The 22,577-nt window shown below is 38.2% G+C and overlaps 1 protein-coding gene across 2 annotated transcripts in view; it reads right to left on the bottom strand.

Annotated features, from left to right (window-relative positions):
• Positions 1 to 22,577, bottom strand: part of EFHC2 (EF-hand domain containing 2) — a 71,363-nt gene that overhangs the window by 25,023 nt on the left and 23,763 nt on the right. For both annotated transcript variants that reach the window (XM_048955858.1, XM_048955869.1), the window contains exons 6-11: positions 21,794 to 21,904; positions 21,331 to 21,469; positions 12,347 to 12,512; positions 11,208 to 11,350; positions 6,635 to 6,831; positions 2,665 to 2,798 (exon numbers count right to left, since the gene is read on the bottom strand). In XM_048955858.1, the coding sequence (XP_048811815.1) occupies positions 2,665 to 2,798; positions 6,635 to 6,831; positions 11,208 to 11,350; positions 12,347 to 12,512; positions 21,331 to 21,469; positions 21,794 to 21,904 (890 nt within the window). The remainder of the gene's footprint in view (positions 1 to 2,664; positions 2,799 to 6,634; positions 6,832 to 11,207; positions 11,351 to 12,346; positions 12,513 to 21,330; positions 21,470 to 21,793; positions 21,905 to 22,577) is intronic.

Below are 22,577 nucleotides of genomic sequence, written 5' to 3'. Positions count from 1 at the left end.
TCTTATATTTTCTCAAGGAAGTCAGTGACAATCATGTCATCAGAACCTCAGATTCAATTATTGTCTCATCTGGGAATTAAGGAATTTTCTTGTGATTACTAATGTGTGAGATCCAATATTCACATACAGAATTACATCTAAATTCTTCCTCTCAAAAAGAAAGAAGCTGCAATAATTGTTCCCAGAGCTTCATTGTCTCTTCTATCACTTCTTTCTGTTCTAGAAGAGCAGGACAGACTGCAATCTAAGTTTGGTAGAGAAAGAAGAAATAATTGATTGCTTAAGAGAGCTGTTTCTCAAGCTGAGTTAAAGATAGACATCTTTGTTAAACCCACACATGTGTCTCTGTTGCTGACAATGAACTGTCTTGCCAGTAGCTTCTGAGAAAAAGCATTCTGGTTAGGACAGTGTGGTACACAGGCTTCCAAGTTTTAGTTATTTTCTTTTCTTCTCACTCTAACAGAGTTTTTTATATTTCTAACATCAGCTTAGGCAATGTGACATGCCTTCCGTATGTGACATGTATTTATCTCCTTGCGTGCCATAGGTTTGCATACTGAGAATAAAGTAAATTGTATAATCGCAGTTTTAAATATGTGTAGTTTTAAATGGCTTAAAGCTTGCATAAATTCATGCAGGTAGAAATCTGAACAACAAAATGCTTTAGCTGTATTTAAGATAAGGGGATTATTATGCTGCCTGAAGCTGTCATTCAAGTAATTGCTTGTATTAAAAATAATCATTTGTGGTTAGTTTTTGTCCTGAAATGCCATGATAGATTTAAAATAACCAGTGATGCAAACAAGAAAACAGAAAATTGAATGAGAAATACATATTCTTTTCACAGAAAAATATCTGTCACTTGTCATAGATGCAAAAAAAGCTCTCTCTTGCCTTTGTCATTAAAAAAGGTTTCTTTCCCAAAACAGATTTAAAGTAAAAACTACTACATAGTAGTCTATTTATATCCATATATACACTATTCATTACTATAAGGCACATAAGTCAAATGCTCTTTAGAGGTAAATCCTTCCTCTGGCAGTCTGATTGCCATCTCTCTGGGACCTCAGCACCTTAGCAGGAGGGATGCAGACCATTAGCAGGTGCTCAGACTCCCCTGTATGAGCAGTGAGGCTAAAGGATCATTATATGGATTCCCACTTTTTCTCTTGCTCATGGTGAAGGATTTTGCACTTCTACTGCTGAAACCAAGTGCCTCAGTACAATGTAATTTGTAATCTGCTCCATGTCACAGAACAGCACCAACTTAAATCAAACAGCTGGGCTGTAATTATATTCACTTATCTGCTTGATAAAATAAAAATAATTCCCTGCTGTTTAAAAGCAAAATCATCCCTTTTAAATCTGTGCTCCACCAATCTTGTCATGAAAATGTTCTGAAAGCTTGACCTGTTCATAGCGCATATGCAAATAATTATTTGCAAATAATTATTTCATAATTTGAATTACAACTATTTTTTACTTAAAAGTTATTAACCATATAAATTAAAATCTTTTTCATGTGCCATAAAGTTTATCCAGATGCACATTAACTTTCAATTTTATCTCTTTCTTACTCTAGTAATAATATTTTCCTTCTAAATTCAGTTAGCAGTTTAAAATCTTGCCTCTGTTGAGTAAAATATCTTGGAGTCTAGAAATATTTTGACAAAAAACTACCTATAGCTCTGGATTTCCTTAGTTTGAATCCTGCTTTTAATCACTCCGTTTTGGATTTCCAAATACCAGTTATCATTTGTCACTGCTTTCACTTCACTGGAAGAAACTTCTACATCTCTAAATGTCTTCTGAATTATTTCACAAGGAATTTTCAGCCTCAGTTACCATTTCTATAGTGATGCACGTGCAATATGCTCATATTTTAGTTATTATGATCATTCCTAAATATATATCATCACTGTGAGAACCAAAATGCTTCTAGGTAAGATCTCCTTTGTTCCACACCGCTAACTTTACCAGTATGCAACACAGTTCATGAGCTCAAGTGTTACGTGGGATGAACTGAAATCAGCTTGCATTTGAACATTATTTCCCCTTCAAAGTAACTATATATGCTTGTTCACTGCCACACCCTGATCATTTCCAGAGTCCAAATTTCCACTCGCTCTGATATTGCTGAAATTACTATGCAAGTGTTAAGTATTGCTCTCACAACTGCTTTCCAGTTTTTGAAAAATGCTTTTCACTGATCCAGTAACTTTAGTACACTTTGGTTCTGTGTAGACTACCCTCTTCATCACTAATTTAAAATGTTAATAACACCATTTTCAGAAGGCATAAATTACTGAATTTGTGAACTATTAATTCATTTGTTTGACTATCTCAGGTTAGATTTATCTCTCAGTAAATATTTTATTTTTTAATAATTACTGCTTTATCGCACTTCTTCATAGTAGCCAGATCCATGAAAAGCAGGCAGAATTTAGTAGAGTTTTTCAGCTTACTTGAAGCTATCTCATTTCTCTTTTTCCAAGGCATGGACTCACTATCTTTTTTCCCCACAAACTCTTGAAGTAAACATGAAGAAACATACACTATTTGTCAGCTAATATGTGCAGAAAGCATTAAGAAATATTAATGCTCTATATATTTGGGGGGAATGTGCCTTCATTAAATATTAAAAATGAAAACCCATTGTCTCACCTGAAAGGGTCATACTCTATCACCTTGGTATGCTGAGGGTCAGCAGCTGCAAACACCTGTCTGATTTCTCGGGAACGAGGTTCAGCTATATCTTTCAGTTTCTTGAAGATGAAACCAGTATCAGCCACAGCGAACTTAACAAAGGAAAGCAAGACATACATTAGAGAGAAAGGCACTATGCAACTCATGTACCAGCAAGAATTGTGAAGATGCAGAACAATTCTGTGCTGCTAGCTTCTTCATTGCTTCATTTCAAATGTGTAAATCTGCAAGGTTTGGAGGGAAGGTTGCTACCGGAAAAAAAAAAACCAAAAAATTATTGAGAATATAAAACAAAAATAATAAAAATCATCTGCTCATGAACTGTCAGAAAGCTTATTCTAGATACATGAAAGGACATCCACTTTTGCTTCAAGCACTGAGTTGTTAAAACAGAAGCAGAAATATTCAAAGTACAGCTCTAATATCTTCGTCCTCATTTTCTGCTGTGCATTTCACTTAGTTTTCTATTAATGAACTTCAGCAATCCAAAGCTAAGCTAAGTCATTGGCTACAATGTACCGTTCCAACAGATATTCTCATTCATATCAGACTGACTATGCTTTACAAACTCAGAATTACCAGACTGGAAATTGGTTAGGAAACAATTTTCTTATCACGTAGCAAGAATGCTTATTTCTTCCTAAATAAGTGATTAAAATAAAACTGAATTCAGATAAACAGCACTGGTGCATTTAGGATTCTACCCTATATTCAGACTGCTGTGTTAGAACTCTACCAAAGATTTATTTGCTATGCTCATTTTTACCATTGATGTCTATGTGTTTGGTCATTAATCTGGGGCAGAGTCAATTGAATCAATCAGTAGAGTATTTAAAGATGGGTAAAGTTTCCTGTCTGCTTAAAAAATGCCATATCTACACAGAGAAAGCAGTTGTTTTTACAACTTCTTCCTAAACTATATATTGCAAACACCTAGGTATAAACAGCTGGTATGTGAGCAGCCTGGTACTCTTTACCCACTTTCCCAACTTCTCATGCAATTGCTGACCTTCTGATGTCACAGCACTGTTTTGTTTCATTTCTTGCTAATGCCCATGTCAGAGTTTATTATGTTGAATTCAACGGAAGCAAAATCAACCTTCATGTCTGTACTACAGGAGACTATGAAGTTAATACAGAAGACTATGAAGTTAAGACAATTGAGACCGTTCAGAGTTGATGAATAAATTTCTAAGATGAAACAGCAATGCCTTGCTTGAAAGAATCCTCTTCGAATCTGGATAGTACCAGTCAATGATAGAGCAATACACAAATATTTCATTTGGAAGTGATATTAGTCTAAACGCGTCTTTCTTTCTCAAACTGGAAAACAAACTACACGTATTAAAATGTTCTGAAAATTAGATCCTTCAAGTTACTTTCATTACTGGCTATCATCACAATGAAAAGATTCATTGATTTTTTTTCACCCTCTCCTTTAAATACAACAAATTTTGAAACAGAAAATCAACGGCATTTTTCAAAAGGCAAACATTCCACCCAGATTTGTTTTCACTAGTTTTCAGAAAAGATTCCAAAGTGGTGTGCTGAAAAGAAACCTCTCTCTATAAAGAAGGAAAAAGGTTTTCTAATTTTAGAAACAATTGACAAATATTAATCTTAAAAATGTTCCCCTTACTTCTAATCATCTTCTGTCTTCTCTCTAACAACTGTTCAAAGTCTTGTGGTTTGAATATATAGTTCCTTCATCAACTGAGCTAAGTGTATCCTTACTTCTGGACCTCTTGCCAAAGGAGGTGAATAAAACATCTATCATTGGAGAATAAACCTTTCTTTTTTTCCTACCAGTAAGAAATCTTCACCTTGCAAAAAACATTTTAAAAAGTAGTACTTTTAGTACTGTTTCTTCCCATTTAGTAGATTTTATTTTGATGATGTAAAATCATTCAGTCTGGAAAACTAAGATTGCATTTATTTGTTTCAAGATAATCAATGCAAACAGCAGTTCCAAAGAACATTTGCAACCTAATGATGCATGATGCATTTTGGAGAACAGCTTTGATTTTTATTCTACTAAGAGAACAAACAGTCCAGCAGTAAGAAAACACAATGTATATAGCTTTGTATTTTATTGCTTAAAGCATTTAGCAGTCATAACATTTTATATCAACAAGCATTTGCAGACATTCCTCATTGCTCTAGGGAAGGCAGGTGGTGCTAATTCCGCATTGCAAAGAAACCACACCGTTCTGCCATTTTCAATCAAGAACAGCACATGTGGCCCAAAGGCAGTACAGGGTCAGATTGCATCTATCTCTACCTCAACAGCAGAAGGATATCAAGGATGAAACTCTCAGTCCTTAAGACTATGCTAGGGCTACTGACATCTTGAGAGCCTTGCAGGTTCACTCAACTGTGGTGAGCCGGCAGACAGGGAACAACTGAACTCTGCACAGAGAGCCCTCTCCCACCCCTGTTCTGAAAAGGTCTGGACCAAAAGGTAGAGAACGGTGTCTCGTACCTTGATAAGCTTGGATATTCTCCCCAGTCATGCTCTCAACAAGACTAAGCAATGGGCAGTTCTGGAAGCTTGCGGTAGGCACTGTTCACACTGTGACCCCACCATCACTCATGAAGCATAGACACAACCCCAAGGCCTCACAGTACATTGTCCAAAGGGCAATACTCAAGATTACATAGTGATGAAAAAACAAGCCTAAAAAGGGGCTGGGGATGCAGAAATGTCTTGACTTCTGAGCTCATGCACTGTTAAGATTGTCTGGTTTAGAACTGCACCCAATAAGAATTCCCAAGTAAATCATAGTTGTCTTTTTTTCCCCCCAAGTATTTTAGCAAAGTTCTTTTTTTTTTTTTTTTTTTTCAATCAGGTGAAAATAAAACTCCACAGAACTCACTGTGACTCTTCTTTCTTGTGGTTTTCCACCCCTGTATTTTTTTATTTTTATTTTATTTTTATTTTTTTTACCTCAGAGACAATTGCTAGAGGACAATCGATTTTTCTTCCTATTTTCTTCCTATTGAATGTGTTTTTGACTTTTCTTTACCAGTCATCTCTGTGATGACTGGTAGCATAAAGTACACATAAACAGAAGCACTATTACTGCTGTCCCCTCAGAAGGTAACATCAAAAGATAGTGACGCTCAGTACAGACTGTAAGCCCCAAATCCTTTCTGCGATACAAATTTATAATTTTGAAAGCAATGTATTTTGTGAAATAAATATGTATGAACACATATAAATCCAATCAGGCAATAAAATAGCCTCACCAGTCAGATTCTACACTAGATATGGCTGCATCTTGAGTGCTGTATACAGTTCCACTCTCTACATCTCACAATTGCCTGGCAAGGGCACACTAAAAGCAATGGAACCTTTCTTTGGATGAGACTCTTATTCTGACAGAATTAGGTTTAGTAGAAAGAAAGTCTTAGATTTACAACAACACGAGGTGCTACATAAGGGGAAGGAAATCTTCACCAAACCCCAAAACACTAGGACTTGCATTGAATGTAGTAGTGGGTTAGTTTATAACAAGTAAAAGATGCTTATTCCTTCTAACAGGTATTTATTTGCACAAAAGACAATGAACCTTTTAACTTACTGCCACACAAAGCTGTGGAAGCAAATAATATCTGTAGGTTCAAAAGGAATTAGAGCAACTCAAAGGCAAGAGGTTGATAAACAGCATCTAGAATAAATATACAGAGATACTGTATTAAGGGTGGTTTTAAAGTGTAAGCATAGGTGGTGAAAACGTGGAAGGGGAATGGGCAGTAGATAGTATCCAGGTTTGCACGCTGTCCCTCGCTAGCATCTCCTAAATTCAATGGTAGAAGCAGAGCACTGGGTTCTGAACTTTAGGTGAAGAAATTAGGCATAACTTATTCTGAAAAACACAATATAGATAAGATACAGCCAACAGAGAATAACAAGAGCCTGCTTCACCTCATTTGCATGCTTCTCCATATAGTTGATAGTGTATTCATCAGCATCCACCAAAAGAAAGTTGTGGCCATGGAAACAAACTCTGGCTCCAATAAACAGATCCTGAGCCTTGAAGTATTCAGATGGTTCACTCTTAAAGAGCTCCTGCCCAGGCTTTTTAATGCGACTTCTTTCCAAGAACTTCCCACCAAGTATCCCTATGGAAATAAAATTGTAAAGAATTAATTGTGACTTTGATTTGGAGGAAAAAAATAAACATGATAACAAAAACCAAAAACACAAAAAGGAACTAAAAAACCTCTCCAAGTCAGACAGTTTGTATTTAAATATTAGTTTTCATCCCCAGGTTTCTTGTCTCAAATTATGCTCTCCCTCCTCCCTCTCATTTCTAAAGGAAAGATCTCTGCTGGTGTCCACAGCAACAGTTACACTGTTCATATTCTGTGATATGTCCCATCTGAATGCCTGCCAAACACCTTCACTTTTTTCTTTTTCCTAAATTGTGAGAGAAATTTGCCTCTTCAGATGGTTCCCATAACCCTGTTGCCAGCCTTGGGACTGACCGTGAGAAATGTAAGATGCAAAATGCAAGATGCAGGCAATTATCCTTGAATTGTTAAAGTGGAAAAGAAAAAAAAGCAGAAAAAAGAAAAATCCGCAACTTGGGATAAAGCAGTCCTACTGAGATCACAAAGTTTGTTCCACTGCACTTCTAACTTGTTTTTAAGGCAGTTTTGAGTACGAAAAAAAGCAGAAATGAAGTGACAATCTTTCACATACTGTTCTGCCAATGCAACTTAACTCCTTTCTGAACTGGATATGTCACATTATTTCTTTTCACATTATAATGATTTTACTCTCGCCACTGAGCGCTGCCCGTATTGCCCAAGGGTATGTAAGGTATTAAAAAGAATATTTGTCTTTCTATTAACACCCTCTCGTGCACTACAAGATTACATCACATTTACCGGTCTTTCTAGAAAACAGTTTGTCACATTTACTTTCATCAGGATTTGTGCCCTACAACAATCCTGGAGTGTCAGGTTTGCTTCCTGTTTATATCTCAGCTTCTAAGCCAAAAGCCAAAAAGCATACTTCAGTAACATTTAATGATGCTTTATATATTAGGTAGTGATGCAAGTTCAACAAAAGGCTGATGAACAGTGTAATAAAATGCCATTTATAGTCAAAATTATAAATGAATGTGAAATCCAAACTACTTACTAAACCAGAGTTCAGATCAGATGTCTTACTTAATTGCTTTACTCATACCATTAAAGCAAAAGACAAAAAATGCACTAAGGTAATGGTCAGGTCTAGTTTAAATTGAAAACAAGCAAACAAAAAATTAAAGTTACTAATGTAACTCTAATCTTAACACGTTCCTTTTCATTTAGCTATTAAAACAAATATGAAATGCTATGTTATATAATCCTGGCAACCACTGATAATATTCAAACAAAACTGATCACTGTAAGAATGAAATTTTACTCTTGCCTTTGTATTTCTACCTAATTGTGCATCTAGATTGGACACTTACCTCAATACCTCTGTTTGATAACTTGTTTTTAAATGTTATGTGTTAGTACATTTCAAATGGTGTGAAAAACAACAACTAAAAACACTTAATTAGGCTAGAAATTTTACACTGAAACTTGATGAGAAAATGTGATGGAAATCTACAAGAATCAGGTTCAGAGCACAAAACAAACACCACAACCAAAGATCCTCTTCCATTAAGATCAGATCAGGCTTTGTACGTGTTTGTACAGCTGCTAGCTTGGTCTAGAGCAAAAAAGGGGTTGTGATCTCCTGCATGGGGAGCCAAAGTTTTTATGTTTTGACCCCCATCTCAAAACAGTGCTTCAAGATGTCCAGCCCTGTGTATTTCAAGTACAGTTTCACAGTTTTACTAAATAGCATGAAGTACTTCTCTGCAACCTTCAGATCACTGAACTTAGAGGAGTAACTTCAATACTTCGGTTTTAGGATTGAGGTTTGAAACATATTTGTTTGCCAATTTATACTAATCCAGGCAAACAAAACAGGAAAATATGCCCTTTGAACCTACGCACAGGGGATATGGTCAAGCTGTTATTCTGGGAACCATTTACCATTTTAACTCCTCTCTCTAAGATGTGCTCAGCCCTACTGTACTCACACCCCATTCACTTCAACAACACTTTTCCTCCTCACACAAGAATGTTCATCTCACTCCTTATTTGCATGCCTTACCCTTTTTCCTTGCACCTCATAACTGACCTCTGCAAAGCCTTCTCATTCTTAACCTCGAGGAAACCTGGTCTCTTTTCCTTCAGATATGACTAAAATGAGGGAGGGACAGAGGGAGAGAAGAGAAAGATAGAAAGAATAAAGGAAGAAAGTGGGAACAAAGAAAATTCTGCAGTCTCAGCCTTCTTTCCAACTTCTGCTGTCGCCTTAATCTTCTTATCTTGTTCTCACCAAACTCTCCAGTGGTCAGACCTTGGCCACATCCTCCCACTTCATCTTTCTACTGTCTCTTTAAAAAAGCTATTTGATTGATACTGATACTTGTCTTCTCTGGGTACCTTAAAGCATTTGTTTCTGTCGGTCTGCAAACTTGTTCATTTATTGTTTCACACTCCATTTGACTACCAATATTTAATGGCTGTAAACCTACCATATCTGAAGGAGAGTGGAGTTAAGCATCCTCCAGAAGGGGCCCTGAGCTCTCTGAGGCCACATCTAGTTGGAATAGTTCAAAGGAGAACCAGGCAATTCAGATGATTGGGATCAAAGATTCAATCTGTTTCCCAGACTTCTTTAATGATGCAGCTATAAACTTATCATCCGTTGTGTCTCCAGACATAAGCAAGCCAATCAAACGTGTCATTCTCCAGTACAGAACTGAGCTGCTCAAGCTTCACAGCAGTATTACATAACAAATCCACATATATATGTATACTCAACTGTATAAAAGAAGTTGCATACATTACAAGCCACTGGATGGCAGAAAACTAGTAAAGTAATACTGACAGGACACTGCTGCCATAAAGATCTTTATGCTGCACTTATGCAGGGCTACCTGAGAAAGATCATTGAAGACAAGGCAGGTGCTCTCTATATTTTCAAAATATTCCTGAGGAAAAAAAAAAGTGCTTGCATTCAAGTGGAGGATGGAGTCTCTATATTTACGCGTTCATAATACAGTTTGATGCAGGCACAGATGCCATCAGAAGTTCTTTGCAATGAGAAGGCTCACATCTTCCCTAAGTCATGTGGAATGCCCTACTCAGATGAAAGGCACTCTAAATAACTTAGCACCACTGCCACAGAAAGAATTCTCTAGGAATAAAGAATGATTTAGATATTCACATCTTCATTTTTCATGGATGTGATGTTCATCACAATTCTATTATGAATTAATATAAGAAATAATTTTCTCTGAAGGCTTACAAGTAAGGTTGCAAGAATGAGCAGACCTCCCTGAGAAAGCCTTTACTGTAGACAGGTAGCTTTACCACTCACAGTACCAAGTAGGTCAGTACTAAGTGAGATGGTCATCACTGCAGAGCATACCTGGGATGCTGTATTAAGGCTCTTTGTGTCAAAAAGGCTGTATAGGACAATTCAAACAGTATCAAAAGAGCTAGGGTTCTACAAGAGCCTCACAAGATAACTAAGAAAAACTTCTGTAACTATTTTACTCTCTTCTTTGAGACAATGTGATCTTCTGACTTTTTTTCTCCCAATGGTTTTCATTGGAGGCTGAGAGCAGGTTTTTTAAAGTAAGTCCTTTAATGGCACATCTTGAGAGGTGCCAGGGTACTCCAGGATGTTAACAAATACAATGCCGCTGCTACAGATGTTCTGTAGTCTTCCCTCAAAAACACTAATCTCTCCAGCAGGAGTCCACATAGCCAAACCTCCTCTGCCCTTTTGAGTTACAGAATGACTTCCTGCAGTCCTTCCCAGTACTGTGCCACATGCACATGTACACATGCACACATGTGCTAATAGCACAGGAAAACCTTCACTCTTTGGATGTTCAACATGACATGATTAATAATAATGTATTACTAATAATGTAAAGTTGTCACAGGTTCCTCTGCCTTCATTAGCTGTTTCGATATAAAGGATATTATGTAGGTATAACAACACCATAACTCCTTGCAAAATGAAGAATTTACTCTTTCATTCTCAGTGTCTTAATTTTCCTGCCCCCTTTTGCCAGCAATTACAGTTCAATTCCTGTATGTTATCTACAAGAAAAGCATATCCTTAAAGGCCAAATTTTCAAATTAAAATGTAATAAAAGTTCAAATGCATTAAACTTCCCCAATTCCCAGAAGATATTGTGAAGTGCTGCCATAGAACGAACAGCACTATTCTGAATGATGAAAATTATAAATTATTATGACATACAGCTAGGTAACATAACGCAATAGATCTGCTGATGTAATTCCCATTGCACTTAAAATGCCCCATCCCCGCTTCTGCTAGTGCTGAGTCTGGCCACAACGTCTACTGTAAACTGAAATCAAATGAGCAGAGTGACTGGGACTGATTGCAAAACATTGCTACATCTTACCTGTGTTCCGCTGTGTATGTTCAAAAACAGAAATAGTATCATCACTCAGGAAGTAACAAATAATGAATTTCCGATCCTTGTCAATAGGATTTTCAGTAGCAAGTTTCGCAAGAAAGCGCAGTGTGTTACTTTCAAGACCACATCTTAAAAAGTTAAAGAAGATGTAAAAAACAGAGTGAGAGAAAAGTCTTATTCACTTAGAGATGCGTTCTCCAATGTTTCGTAAAATACATTAATTGTGTTCTTCCTGGATCAAGAAGGGAAAGGCCATAAAGTTCCCTACTTCTCCAAAAAATTATTTTCAGCTTAAATTAATTCAACCAACCAGACTCAGTCAGATAGAAAAGAATTATTTTCAGGGAAAATTACTTCTCTGCCAAAGCTATGAAATGAATTTGTATTCAAATTTAGTTGCAAATGAATTGCTTGCTTTCTTTCCAGATGCAAATGAAACTTTCTTTCCAGAGCATTTATAGACAGAAAATGTATTCAATGTATTTTCAAATCAAATTCTGAATGGTAAGACACACTAATATCATTTCCATGAAATCAGGCCTACCAAATAATCTTTCTAGTTTGATATTTGTTAAGTCATTGTTTTACATGATTTACAGTACCATTAAATGCACTACCAAGTCTTTTCTAATAGTTTTCTTCTTCTGTGTAGGTTTTACAGGTAGTTACTGGTTCTCTAGCATGCCACCTTGCTTTTCATTAAGGTCTCACCAACCATTGTCTGACAAGGTATTTCATAATGGAAAGTAAAGGATTTATGCTTTAATATTGCAGTAGCAAGCTGTGTGAAAATCAGCAGGCAAAAAAGAAAATGTTCGAAAGTCAAACATAAAAATAAATCAGTGTTGGACTGCTGAAGCATTCAGAATTCCTGACCAGTTCCTGGTCTATGACTTCCATCACACTGACACTGAACACAGCAGAAGGGAATGAGGGAGAAGTATGGGAGGGGCAGAAATTTTGCTGAGTTCAGAGAAAATTGAGTTCCATGTCAATAAACCATTCCCCTAAAAGTTGGATAAACTGCATATTTTGCCAAAAAATTGCATTCCCATTTAACGTTCATTGCCTTTACAGGAGAAATAATAACAAAAAAAGGTCGTAATTATTTTTCAACAAAATACCTGTCTTTTTCCATGAATTTCTTGAAATCTTTTTGGGGAGGCTTGGGAAGCAAACTCATGCAGGAGCACAGGGAATCCTCTTCAGAACCAAATCCAGTATACGGTGGAATAGGTTTTTCTGCTTTTGGAGGTGATGGAGCTTTATATGGAACTGGGGTGAAATCCTCTACAATAAAGACAGCAATGTTTATTTGTTTGTTTTTTTCCTGATGAAGCCACTCTACTAAGGATTTAAAATTTCAATATGAATACTAATTTGCCTATTTCTGTAACAGAGCAGTAATCAAAGTGAAATAGGATCCCTCCTGTCATAGAAGACTAAAAAAAAGACACCATTGAAGCTAATAGTGAAATTATTGTTTCATCAAGGATGGCAGAATTTTGTCTGTGATCCCAAAACTTTTTACAAAAATCACTAATATACACAAGCAAAATAAATGACAAATATAGTTTTGAAGTGGAATAGAAAAATAAATGTAAAATTGTAAGTTAAAATTTCAGTTTTATCCTGTGAGACCACATCAATAATTAATACTTGCATACCCATGTTTATCCCAAGGAGAAAATAAATAAAGAAGGAATAAAATTTTATACATTTTTATATATCATACCTGAGAAGAATTTTAAAAGTTTATGTCCATTCTGGTACACTGAAACCAATAGCTTTAGTCTGTATCTCAACTTCATCCAGAGTTTTGGAAGATTTTTCTCCTTTTCCCCACTCTCAGGGCTGTGTCCAGCTGGGACATGAAACACATCAGGATGGAGCCTGTGCAACCTGCCTTGGGCCCCACTGACCTCAGGAGGGAAAGTTTTTCCCAGTATTCACTCTGACCACTCTGGTTTCCATTTATCCCCACTGTCTTCCTGCCACATACTTGTATATCAGGCTGCTTGGTCTCAGCAGTGGGTAGGTGCAAGTGTCTGTCTGTGCCCAGCAGCCACCTGTTCCCTTGGCTGAGCAATCCTGATCCCCTGGCTCATTCTCCACACTGACCTTGGCCAAACCTTGTATTTCCCATACTGGCCAACCCAAATGAGAACACAGCACCTCGATGCAGCCCAAAACATGCTGAGCAGAGGGAGGACAGTTATTCCCATTGATGTTCAGGTAGCTGTTTTCATGCCACCCAGTCTGTCATTGGCCACCACAACTGTGGCCTCATGCCCAGCTTGCTGCCCAAAGCAACTCAAAGGGCCCTTCCTCTCTCAGCATGAGCGAAATGGGAAAGTTGAAGAGCTTGCTGCAGCCCAGCCAGCTCAGCACAGCCCAAGTGGAGTTGTGCCACCTCTACACCTTGGTTGGCCAGAGACATGTCCCTGGGAAACTAGAGCTGGTCAGGCTACCAAGTGTAGGACAAACACATGAGGCAGACTAGGCAGGAAGATGGATCACAATCCACTGCCAATTTACAGGAAGTGAAGAGTTATGTAAGTGACCAGAGTGTGTAAGACTTCACCAAACAAAATAAAGTTTGTCTCTCCAAAACTTAACTTCTCTACCCAGAACTGAAGAGAGATGAATCATCTAGACTTGTAGCTTAGTTTTCAGCACAAGTAGAGGGCAACAATAAAACTGGTGTCACCTGGAACATTTTCTGAAGTGGTTTGTTATTAAAATGTTTTAAACAGCAGTATATCAGAAGATCAAAGCAACTTACCCTCTTAAAGTCTAACATGCCTAACAACAGCACGGAGTTGAAAAATACAGAGAGAATTTAAATGCCAAAGTTCTTCTTTACCTTGAAAATACAACACTATTTCCTCTGGCCTTTATCTCTTACAAGAATATGGTCTAACTGAAAGCACCAGCACCTTCCTCTTCTCTCAAAAAGAGAGTTGCAAAACCATTCCAACATTTTTTTTTTCCCCATAAAAACTGTGTGTGCCCTTTCTATAGTTCAGAAATACAAGTATTACTTCGGATAGAATTGCTTCTCAAGACATTTTCAATGTGCCATGTTATATAGTATATGCAGCTCCCATTGCAACAAACACTATGTAGGTAAATTGACATATATTGACACAAAAAGAAAACCCCCATACCCAGAGGTATTGATTCTGTATTCTGAGCTGGTGCATGTTGAGTTTCTACGCGTCTACCCCTTTAGTTGCCAACAGAGAAAGAACTGTCGCTTTCCTAATACAGGTTTTTCTTCTGCTTTGGGAACGGGTACAAAAACCCGAATCCTCAATTAATATCGTTCCTGCACTCCAACAGTGCCACCTAGTGCGTGTGAGGCAGATGGGACAGAGAGAGCCTCGCAATGTCATTCCTTCTCTGATCGTACGGCATTAAGGCAGCAGCCGCTGCTGAAACTACTTCTGCAAGGCACTACGGCAATTTTAATACGTTACGATGCAAACAGAAGGCAAATGGCTTTCAGCCGTGTGTTGAAGTGGAGCTGATCCTTTATCACGTCTTACGTCTCATCACACGGTTGCTGCAGGTGGTACAACTTGCTGTCCTGCACAGTCTGTTAGCTAGGTTCTTCCAACTAAGGGTCATAATATTACTTAGAAATCTTAACAGTATTTTTTGTTATGCACTGTGCTCAGCTTCGGTACTATTTTCCTCATCAAATGAAAGCTGTTTTTAACAATGCATTTTAGCAGAAAAAAGCCTTCCTCACTGCACAGCTTTACCTAACATCCCTCCTGCCAAAACAATTTGGAAAGCCAGGACATACAGTTGAAATTGTAAGCTCAAAATACAAACTAATGCATTTACATGCAGGTCACATTATATGTGCATTAACACTGCATAAGGTATCCATCAAGAAATGATAAAGCATTTTCATTTGTATGTGCTAAAATACATGCTGGTGAACATTAGATTTATAAACTGGAAGGAAAATACATTTAAGAGGAATTAGCATTAGTTGCAGAGAGTATATTAAATACCTCAGGCTCTGGGCAGCCTGGTCTGGTGGTTGGCGACCTTGCACATAGCAGAGGGATTGAAACTAGGTGATCACTGTGATCCTTTTCAACTCAGGCCATTCTATGATTTCACAACTCAAGCTTGGGGTTTAAGTCCAAAGACAAATTTGGTGCTTTGTTTCTCAACTGCTCCCCAATGTAAAATGCCTTTCCTTCATCCAGATTCACTAAAGAAAACAACGCAAACAACCAACTTTCTGCCACCTATGTTTGCATGATTTTAAAGGATTACGCATTCAGATTCTCTCCTCTGAACAAGGAAATTCATAAAGAGTTCTGCATAGAGGATCGCCAAGTGCAAACTAGCTAAAAACTTGTCTTCAACTTTTGAGCAGCCAAGTAAGTGCACTGAACTAACAGCTATGCCTAGGTTCCAAATTGTTTTCATCTTTGCTCTACCATGCACTGTTAGGGTAGCAACAGACAGACAATTTGCACTCACACATAGAACACACCCCTTTCAAAGTTACCACTGTTTCTAAAGAAAAATATTTATGCTCATTCTAGAAAAGGAATCAATGTTTTTCTCTTCTACTCCATGTGAATTTACAGTAGGTAGTGAGCAAGCTGAAAGTCGTGGGCTACAAATTCGTAGATCCAGAAAAAGTAGTAGAAGTATTTTCTTCATGGACAGTCTCACCTCTTTGTAGTACATCAGTTGATACCCAGCAGGAGATGGGCTGCCGCTGTGGTGTTTATTTCACCTGCCACATCAAACATTCGCAATGTACTAGGAAAGTTTTCTCATTACATCAAAACTTAAGAGAGATTGGAACAAGCACTGAGAACAGCAAGAACTAAAAACAAATCCAGCCACTTCTTTAGCATACAAACAATTTGAAGATGACAGAGCCTTCTGAGTCAGAGAAAATAAATTCCTCAAAAATGATTTGTTGCCAAAGGCAGCATTAAGCTTGCTTGAATGAGAATTTGCCCACTTTCAGTTTCAAAAGATACAGTGAGACCACGATATACATTCTAAGTATACCTTCAGCACTCAGCTGATGAACTGTAGGAAAACTCTCACACATTAGAAAGAAAAAGATATTTCAAAGAAAAGCCAAGTGATTTAAACTCTGGATTAGAGCAATAGGAATGTTGAATACCAGTAATTAGCAGGCAGGCAAGAAATTCTACCTTTGGAGGAACAGGGCATGCACCTTTGACTATAACAGCCCAGAATAAGAGAGAGAAATCCCAATAGCTTAGGACAATAGAAGAGTTGGAGTTAACCTGGAAAGGAGAACGTTGCTAACACGATGTTCTTTCTATATGAGTTCTACCTTACACATAGCTGAGATTTGGCTTTTGTGAGAGTGTTTCACAACTTAGGTAAAAGGCACAACAAGAAAGCAATACCATCATCTTCCTAACTTTTATGTGCAGCAATTAAAGCAAATCCAGTCTTCCCAACATCAGCTGTGCAGCTAAAACTCAGCACTGTTTTGATTCCAATAAAATCTGCTTTCAGAAAGTCCTACTTCATGATCACTCCAGCTACCTGAGGAAAAAAAAAAAAGGCATCTGCAAATGCATGTAGTCCTCTCTGTGCATATTTTGATCCTGCTGCTCAGCCTCAACCACGTTTAATGGAGAGGTTAAAAGTGAGAGAGATTTTGATCTCCAATGAGTTCAGTAAAAATTGGCAGCAGGCTTTAATGCCCCCACCAAGGGAGAAGCAAGAAGTCAGCTGTTATCCAACAGCAGCTGCCTGGCCAAAAGCACGCATGTACTGGCCAGCCAACCACACTGCACACTGCTCTGCCCAGGCAGCAGGTCAGAGAGGGAGCCTGAGAAATGAGGGGGTGGGAGGGCGAGGAGAGCCGGGACATGAGAGGGATCACGAGGTGCTGCAAAAGGCGTAGCAGGCTTGGGAGGTGCTGAAACATTGAATAAAGATGTTCAGGAGGAAGCCAGATTTTACTGGTTTTGTTCCTTCAGGAACAATCTGTTATTTAAGAAAGGACAATTTATACTGAAATCCACCCTTTATACTCAACTCTGTGCTGAGATACTGTATTTAATTAGAAGAACAAGTATCATCTTCCTACCACTGCACATCAGTATCTTTCACATTTCAGCCCCCTAAATGTTGCAGTAATACATGGTGCAGAACATTTTTGTCCTTCTCTGCAGCTTCACTAGCAAACAGTGACAGATAATATCACACTAAGGTTTTTTTCTTGAATTCACAGCATTGTTACATGGCAGTGACGTTATCAGCTTCCTACTGAAGAGCATTAGCTATTGTTTACCCATGGAAAAGCTCTACTTCACTTTTCACGAATGGTATGAAGAGCAAAACAGACAGAAGCAACATTGGAAATACATCAAATATCATAATCACACACTTCTAAGCAAATCTAAACTACCCTTAATTCACCTGAAGGGCAAATTCCATTGGAAAACAACTGATGCTGGAACTGCACATTCAAAAATAAACGTCAGCCTCTTTCATGGCGTTAGCAGAAGAGTATAAATACAAGGGGAGTAATGTAAAAACACAATAACAAACAGCTGGATTGATGCCATGAGGTGCTGAGAACTGTGCCTTGAAGAAAGAACTCATTTCTCCACTTGTTTACTATCATTCAGCTAAATGGTCTCCCTGGGTTCAAACTATAATTAAACACATTTCAGTGGGTTAAATGGATTGGGGCAGAATGCTGGGCATTTTGTGAGACAACGTCCTTTGAGATTACCTTGTATGTTCACAAAAAACAAAATCGATAACACATGAAGAATAAAAGATGAGACCTTTCTCCCTCAAAATATAACTGTTTCTAAGCCAAAAAACTACCCTGAGTCTAATCTTAGCCCTTTATAGCTAAAAAACAAAACAAAACAAAACATACATACACTTTTTCTAACCTTATAATCACAGAATCACCAAGGTTGGAAAATACCTCTAAGAACATCCAATCCAACCATCCACCTAATATTTCCCACTAAACTGTGTTCCTCTGTACAACATCTCAACATTTCTTGAACACCTCCAGGGTTCCAAGACCTCAAACAGCCTGTTCCAGTGTCTGACTGCTCTCTTAGAGAAGTATTTCCTAACACCCAAACTGAATCTCCCTTGACGCAACTTGAGGCCATTCCCTCCCATCCTATCTCAAGTTACACGGGAGAAGAGGCTGACCCCCGTCTAACCACAGCCACCCTTCAGGTACCTGGAGAGAGCAATAAGGTCACCTCTGACCAGGACAGGTCCCAATACCAATCCCCAGGGAACACCACTTGTGATTGGTGGCCAGCTGGATTTAACTCCATTCACCTCCCCTCTCTGGCCCCAGTCACCCAACCAGCTCTTTACCCAGCAAAGAGTGTATATATCCAAGCCACAGGCTGACAACTAATTCAGGAGAATACTGTGGTTGACAGTGTCAAAGACTTGCTGAAGTCAAGGTAGACTACGTCAACAGTCTTTCCCTCATCAACCAGATGGGTCACTTGATCATAGAAGGAGATCAGGTTGGTCAAGCAGGACCTGCTTTTCATGAAACATCTGCTGGTTGGGCCTGATCCCTTGGTTGTCCTGCACATGCAGTGGGATCTCCCTCAAGATGACCTGCTCTTGGCATTGGGATTGGGCTGACAGGCCTGTAGTTCCCTAGATCCTCCTTATGATCCTTTTCATAGAAGGGAGCCACATTGGCAAGCCTCCAATCCTCTGGGATCTGTCCAGTTGAGCAGGAACACTGATAGATGGTGGAAAGCAGCTTGGCTATCACCTTTGCCAGTTGCCCCAGTACTCGTGGGTGGATCCTACTCTGCAGCATGGATTTGTGGCAGTCCAGGTGGAGCAGTAGGTCTCTAACTGTTTCCACCTGAATTGTGGAGGTTTCTTCTGCTCTCCATCCAAGACTTCCAGGTCAGGAGGTAGAGTACCTTGAGGATAACTGGTCTGACTTTTAAAGACAGACATAAAGAAGGCATTGGGAAACTCAGCCTTTCCCTTTCTCCTCAGTGGTCACGCTCTGCACTGCATCCAGTAAAGGATGGAGATTCTCCTTAGCCCTCCTCTTACTGTTAATATATTTGTACAAAAGTTTTTTGTTCTCTTTTACCCCAATGGCCAAGTTGAATTCAAGCTGGGCTTTTGCCTTTCCAACTTTCTCCCTGCACATCATAACTTCTTCGTACTCTCCTTGAGTTGCTCATCCTTTCTTCCACAGGAGGAAGACTCCCTTTTTCCCCTGGAGCCTCAGGAAAAGCTCCCTGTTCATCCATATCGGTCTTCTTCCCCACTGGCTTATCTAGAGGCACAGGGGAACAGCCTGCTCCTGTGCCTTTCAGACTTCATGAGAGGCAGTCAGCCTTCCTGGACCCCTTTACCCTTTAGGACTGAATCCCAAGGGACTCTCCCTACCAGCATGCTGAACAGTTCCAAAGTCTGCCCTCCAGAAGTCCAAGGTAGCAGGTTTGCTTGTCCCCATGTTAACATCATCGAGGATTGAAAACAAAGGTAAAGCAAAAAAGTTATTGGCCGTTTACACAAACCAGTTTCAGAGAAGCTATTAAACAATATTTCTAACTATGCATTACGACATACCTTAAGAGGCAGGTAAATTTCTTCCGAAGGATGTTAGAGAAAGGCTAAACAAGCATCAGGAATTGACAGTCCCATGTATACACACCCAGAACAAAGGGAATGGACCACATTACCTACAGTCTCAATTTTCTGCAATTTTTCACCTCTTCAACGTCTAACTTTATTTAACTTCTAGAGTAAATAACATCCAGAAACATAACCAGTAATTACTGAGCCAGCATTATAGGAGACTTTGCCCTTACATAACACTTGGTAGCACTGCTTGGTTGCCTCAGAACGGACAGCTGCATTTTATTTATCTCTCATCTGCAAATAAGAAATCCTCATTCACTGTTCCAAGATATCCTGCTCAGACAGAGAGGACACTGCTGCCAAACAGAGGCAGCAATCTTGGCTGAAAAAATTATGAGGGAAATACCCCGTTTTCCATCTCTGGAGCTAGACTCACTGTTATTATAAATAATAGTGTGGTTATTGAATATGGCTTCCTTACACACTGGCCAGTATAAGAAAAGATTTATTTTGGCACAGATACTCCAAACTATTATTTTAAAAGCTCTAATGAGGCATGTTTTGCCAACTAAGAAATTTAGCAGCATAGTGGCAGAGGGAATTATTTAATTCCCTCAATGCAGCAAACAGGTTTTGATCTAAACACTGCATTCTGATTACAAGTCAAGATAAAAAAAAAAAATAATCTGCCCAACTATTTTTTTCTCCATGTAAGAAAGGCCATACTAGGATTCTTTCAATCATATCTGAACAGTCAAGACACTGGGATGTATTTATTGAATGAATAAACTGCCAGAAATCAACTAAGTTATTTTTGTAGTATGATGGCTATAATAGAACCACTAGCAAGTCAGACTGAGAGAATTCAGGCAGATAAATGAAACACTCTCTTGTTATATATGTCTGAAATGCTTTTCCATAATGAGTATAGTTGATAAATGTTTCCAGAATTCAGTAATGAAATCTCACAGGATAAATACTCTAACGATTCACAATACACAAAACTACACTGTAAAAACAGTAACCTGATAGACTACTGTTGTGTCAGAAAGCCTTATTAAATGAGGATTCTAACATCATACAGAGTGAAACAGTGTAAAGAGGAATAATTGAGCCTACTCTACATACTGCATGCCCTTTATTACCTTCTGACTGCAAACATGGCTATAGGAACGGGAGGGAGAAGTAGAAATGACAGTCTACCCATATGACTATTTTGTCATTCTAGTTTAAAAATGAAGGCAGTTAGAAACTGATCATGGACATTATGTGCTGCTTTTCAGTGGAGTAACACACAGAAATGACCTTCTGGGTCACCTGTAAAGTTACCGATTCCCTGCTAACAGCAATTGATTGTTATTGCAAAAGGCTTTAATGAACATGTTTTGTCAGTAATAAAATTTGAAGAAAGCTCTGTCAAACTCGGAGGTGTAAAAACGCTGGTAAGGAAATGACAATGATCACTACTTACCAATTCCATATTTTGTCCTGTAATAATCTTTAGTGAATTCATCACAATCACACAGCATTATCTGCCTTCCCCAAACATTAATTACTGCCCCTATTTTCAGGTCGCTGTCTCTGTAAAATTCCTGATGCACTGCTCCTGTCTAATAAAATAGGGAACATTTATACAGTAGCTCTATGAATCTTAGTGTCATACAATCTTTCTTACAAAGTAGGTCATTAAGTATGCATGACTTAAAATACAATCTTCATACTTCATCTGCAAGTAGTTTTCAGCCCATGCTATGCTACCTCACTTTCACAAACATAAATTTCATAATAAATTTCAGTATTTTTGATATGAGCTATTCTCCAGCTATAATACAATTTTACAAAGAACTTCTCTCTCTCTGTAGCATATAATCAGAGAAATTACAAAAACTGCTATAAGGATATTCAACAGCTGGGGGCATTCAGTAATATCTGACCTTACGATTGTCCAGAATGTAACGGCCTCTATTTCCTACTAAATTTCCAAATACATTGAGAACAGTGCGACTGGTGATTGTGCCTGGCTGATACAAACCAGTTGGAGCATACTGCAAGAAAAGAGACAGGGTGTTAAGAAATACACTTAACAAAGAAGAAAGACAATTCTTACCTTAGAAGTAAAAGCATATTTATTTATTTTTCAGCCTGACTGTTATAACAGTGTTGTCTTGGGAGAATTTTCAGTAAATTCTAAGGTAATTTTATGCCACTGAACTGAAAACCCCATGTCTACATCAGAAGAAGCATTCAGAATCTTACTGTGCATCCAAGAGTGAAGCCTTCTTTTTCTTGGAAGCACTGGGAAAGAAAAGATTAGCAGCATATCCTTGTCAACATCTGCTCTAAAGGCTATTATTTTGAGCAGTAATAATAAAAAAAAAAGCGTGCAAAAGAACCACTCAGGGCTGGTCCTACTAAATTGAGCACTGCACAGAAAGATGGGATTCAAGTCAGTATGACTCTATTGAGAGAAATATTATTTTTGTTTATACCATAAAATCATAGAATCATTTGAGTTGAAGGGACCTTTAAAGGTAATCTAGTTTAATTTCTCTGCAATGAAGAGTATTATTGTAAGTTTCAAAGTCATAATAGCAATTAATGCAATTAATATCCCAATAATATCAAACTTAATATGCAAATCAGCAAAATGCCGATGCAGAGTAACTAAAGCACATTATTTTGTCATAGCACCTTCCCTGATATTCCAACTTTTGGCTG

Source organism: Lagopus muta, chromosome 1 (assembly GCF_023343835.1).
Source record: "Lagopus muta isolate bLagMut1 chromosome 1, bLagMut1 primary, whole genome shotgun sequence".
Lineage (NCBI taxonomy): Eukaryota > Metazoa > Chordata > Aves > Galliformes > Phasianidae > Lagopus > Lagopus muta.
The sequence above is the reverse complement of the archived record's forward strand: the minus strand, read 5'-3'. Positions and strand labels throughout refer to the sequence as shown.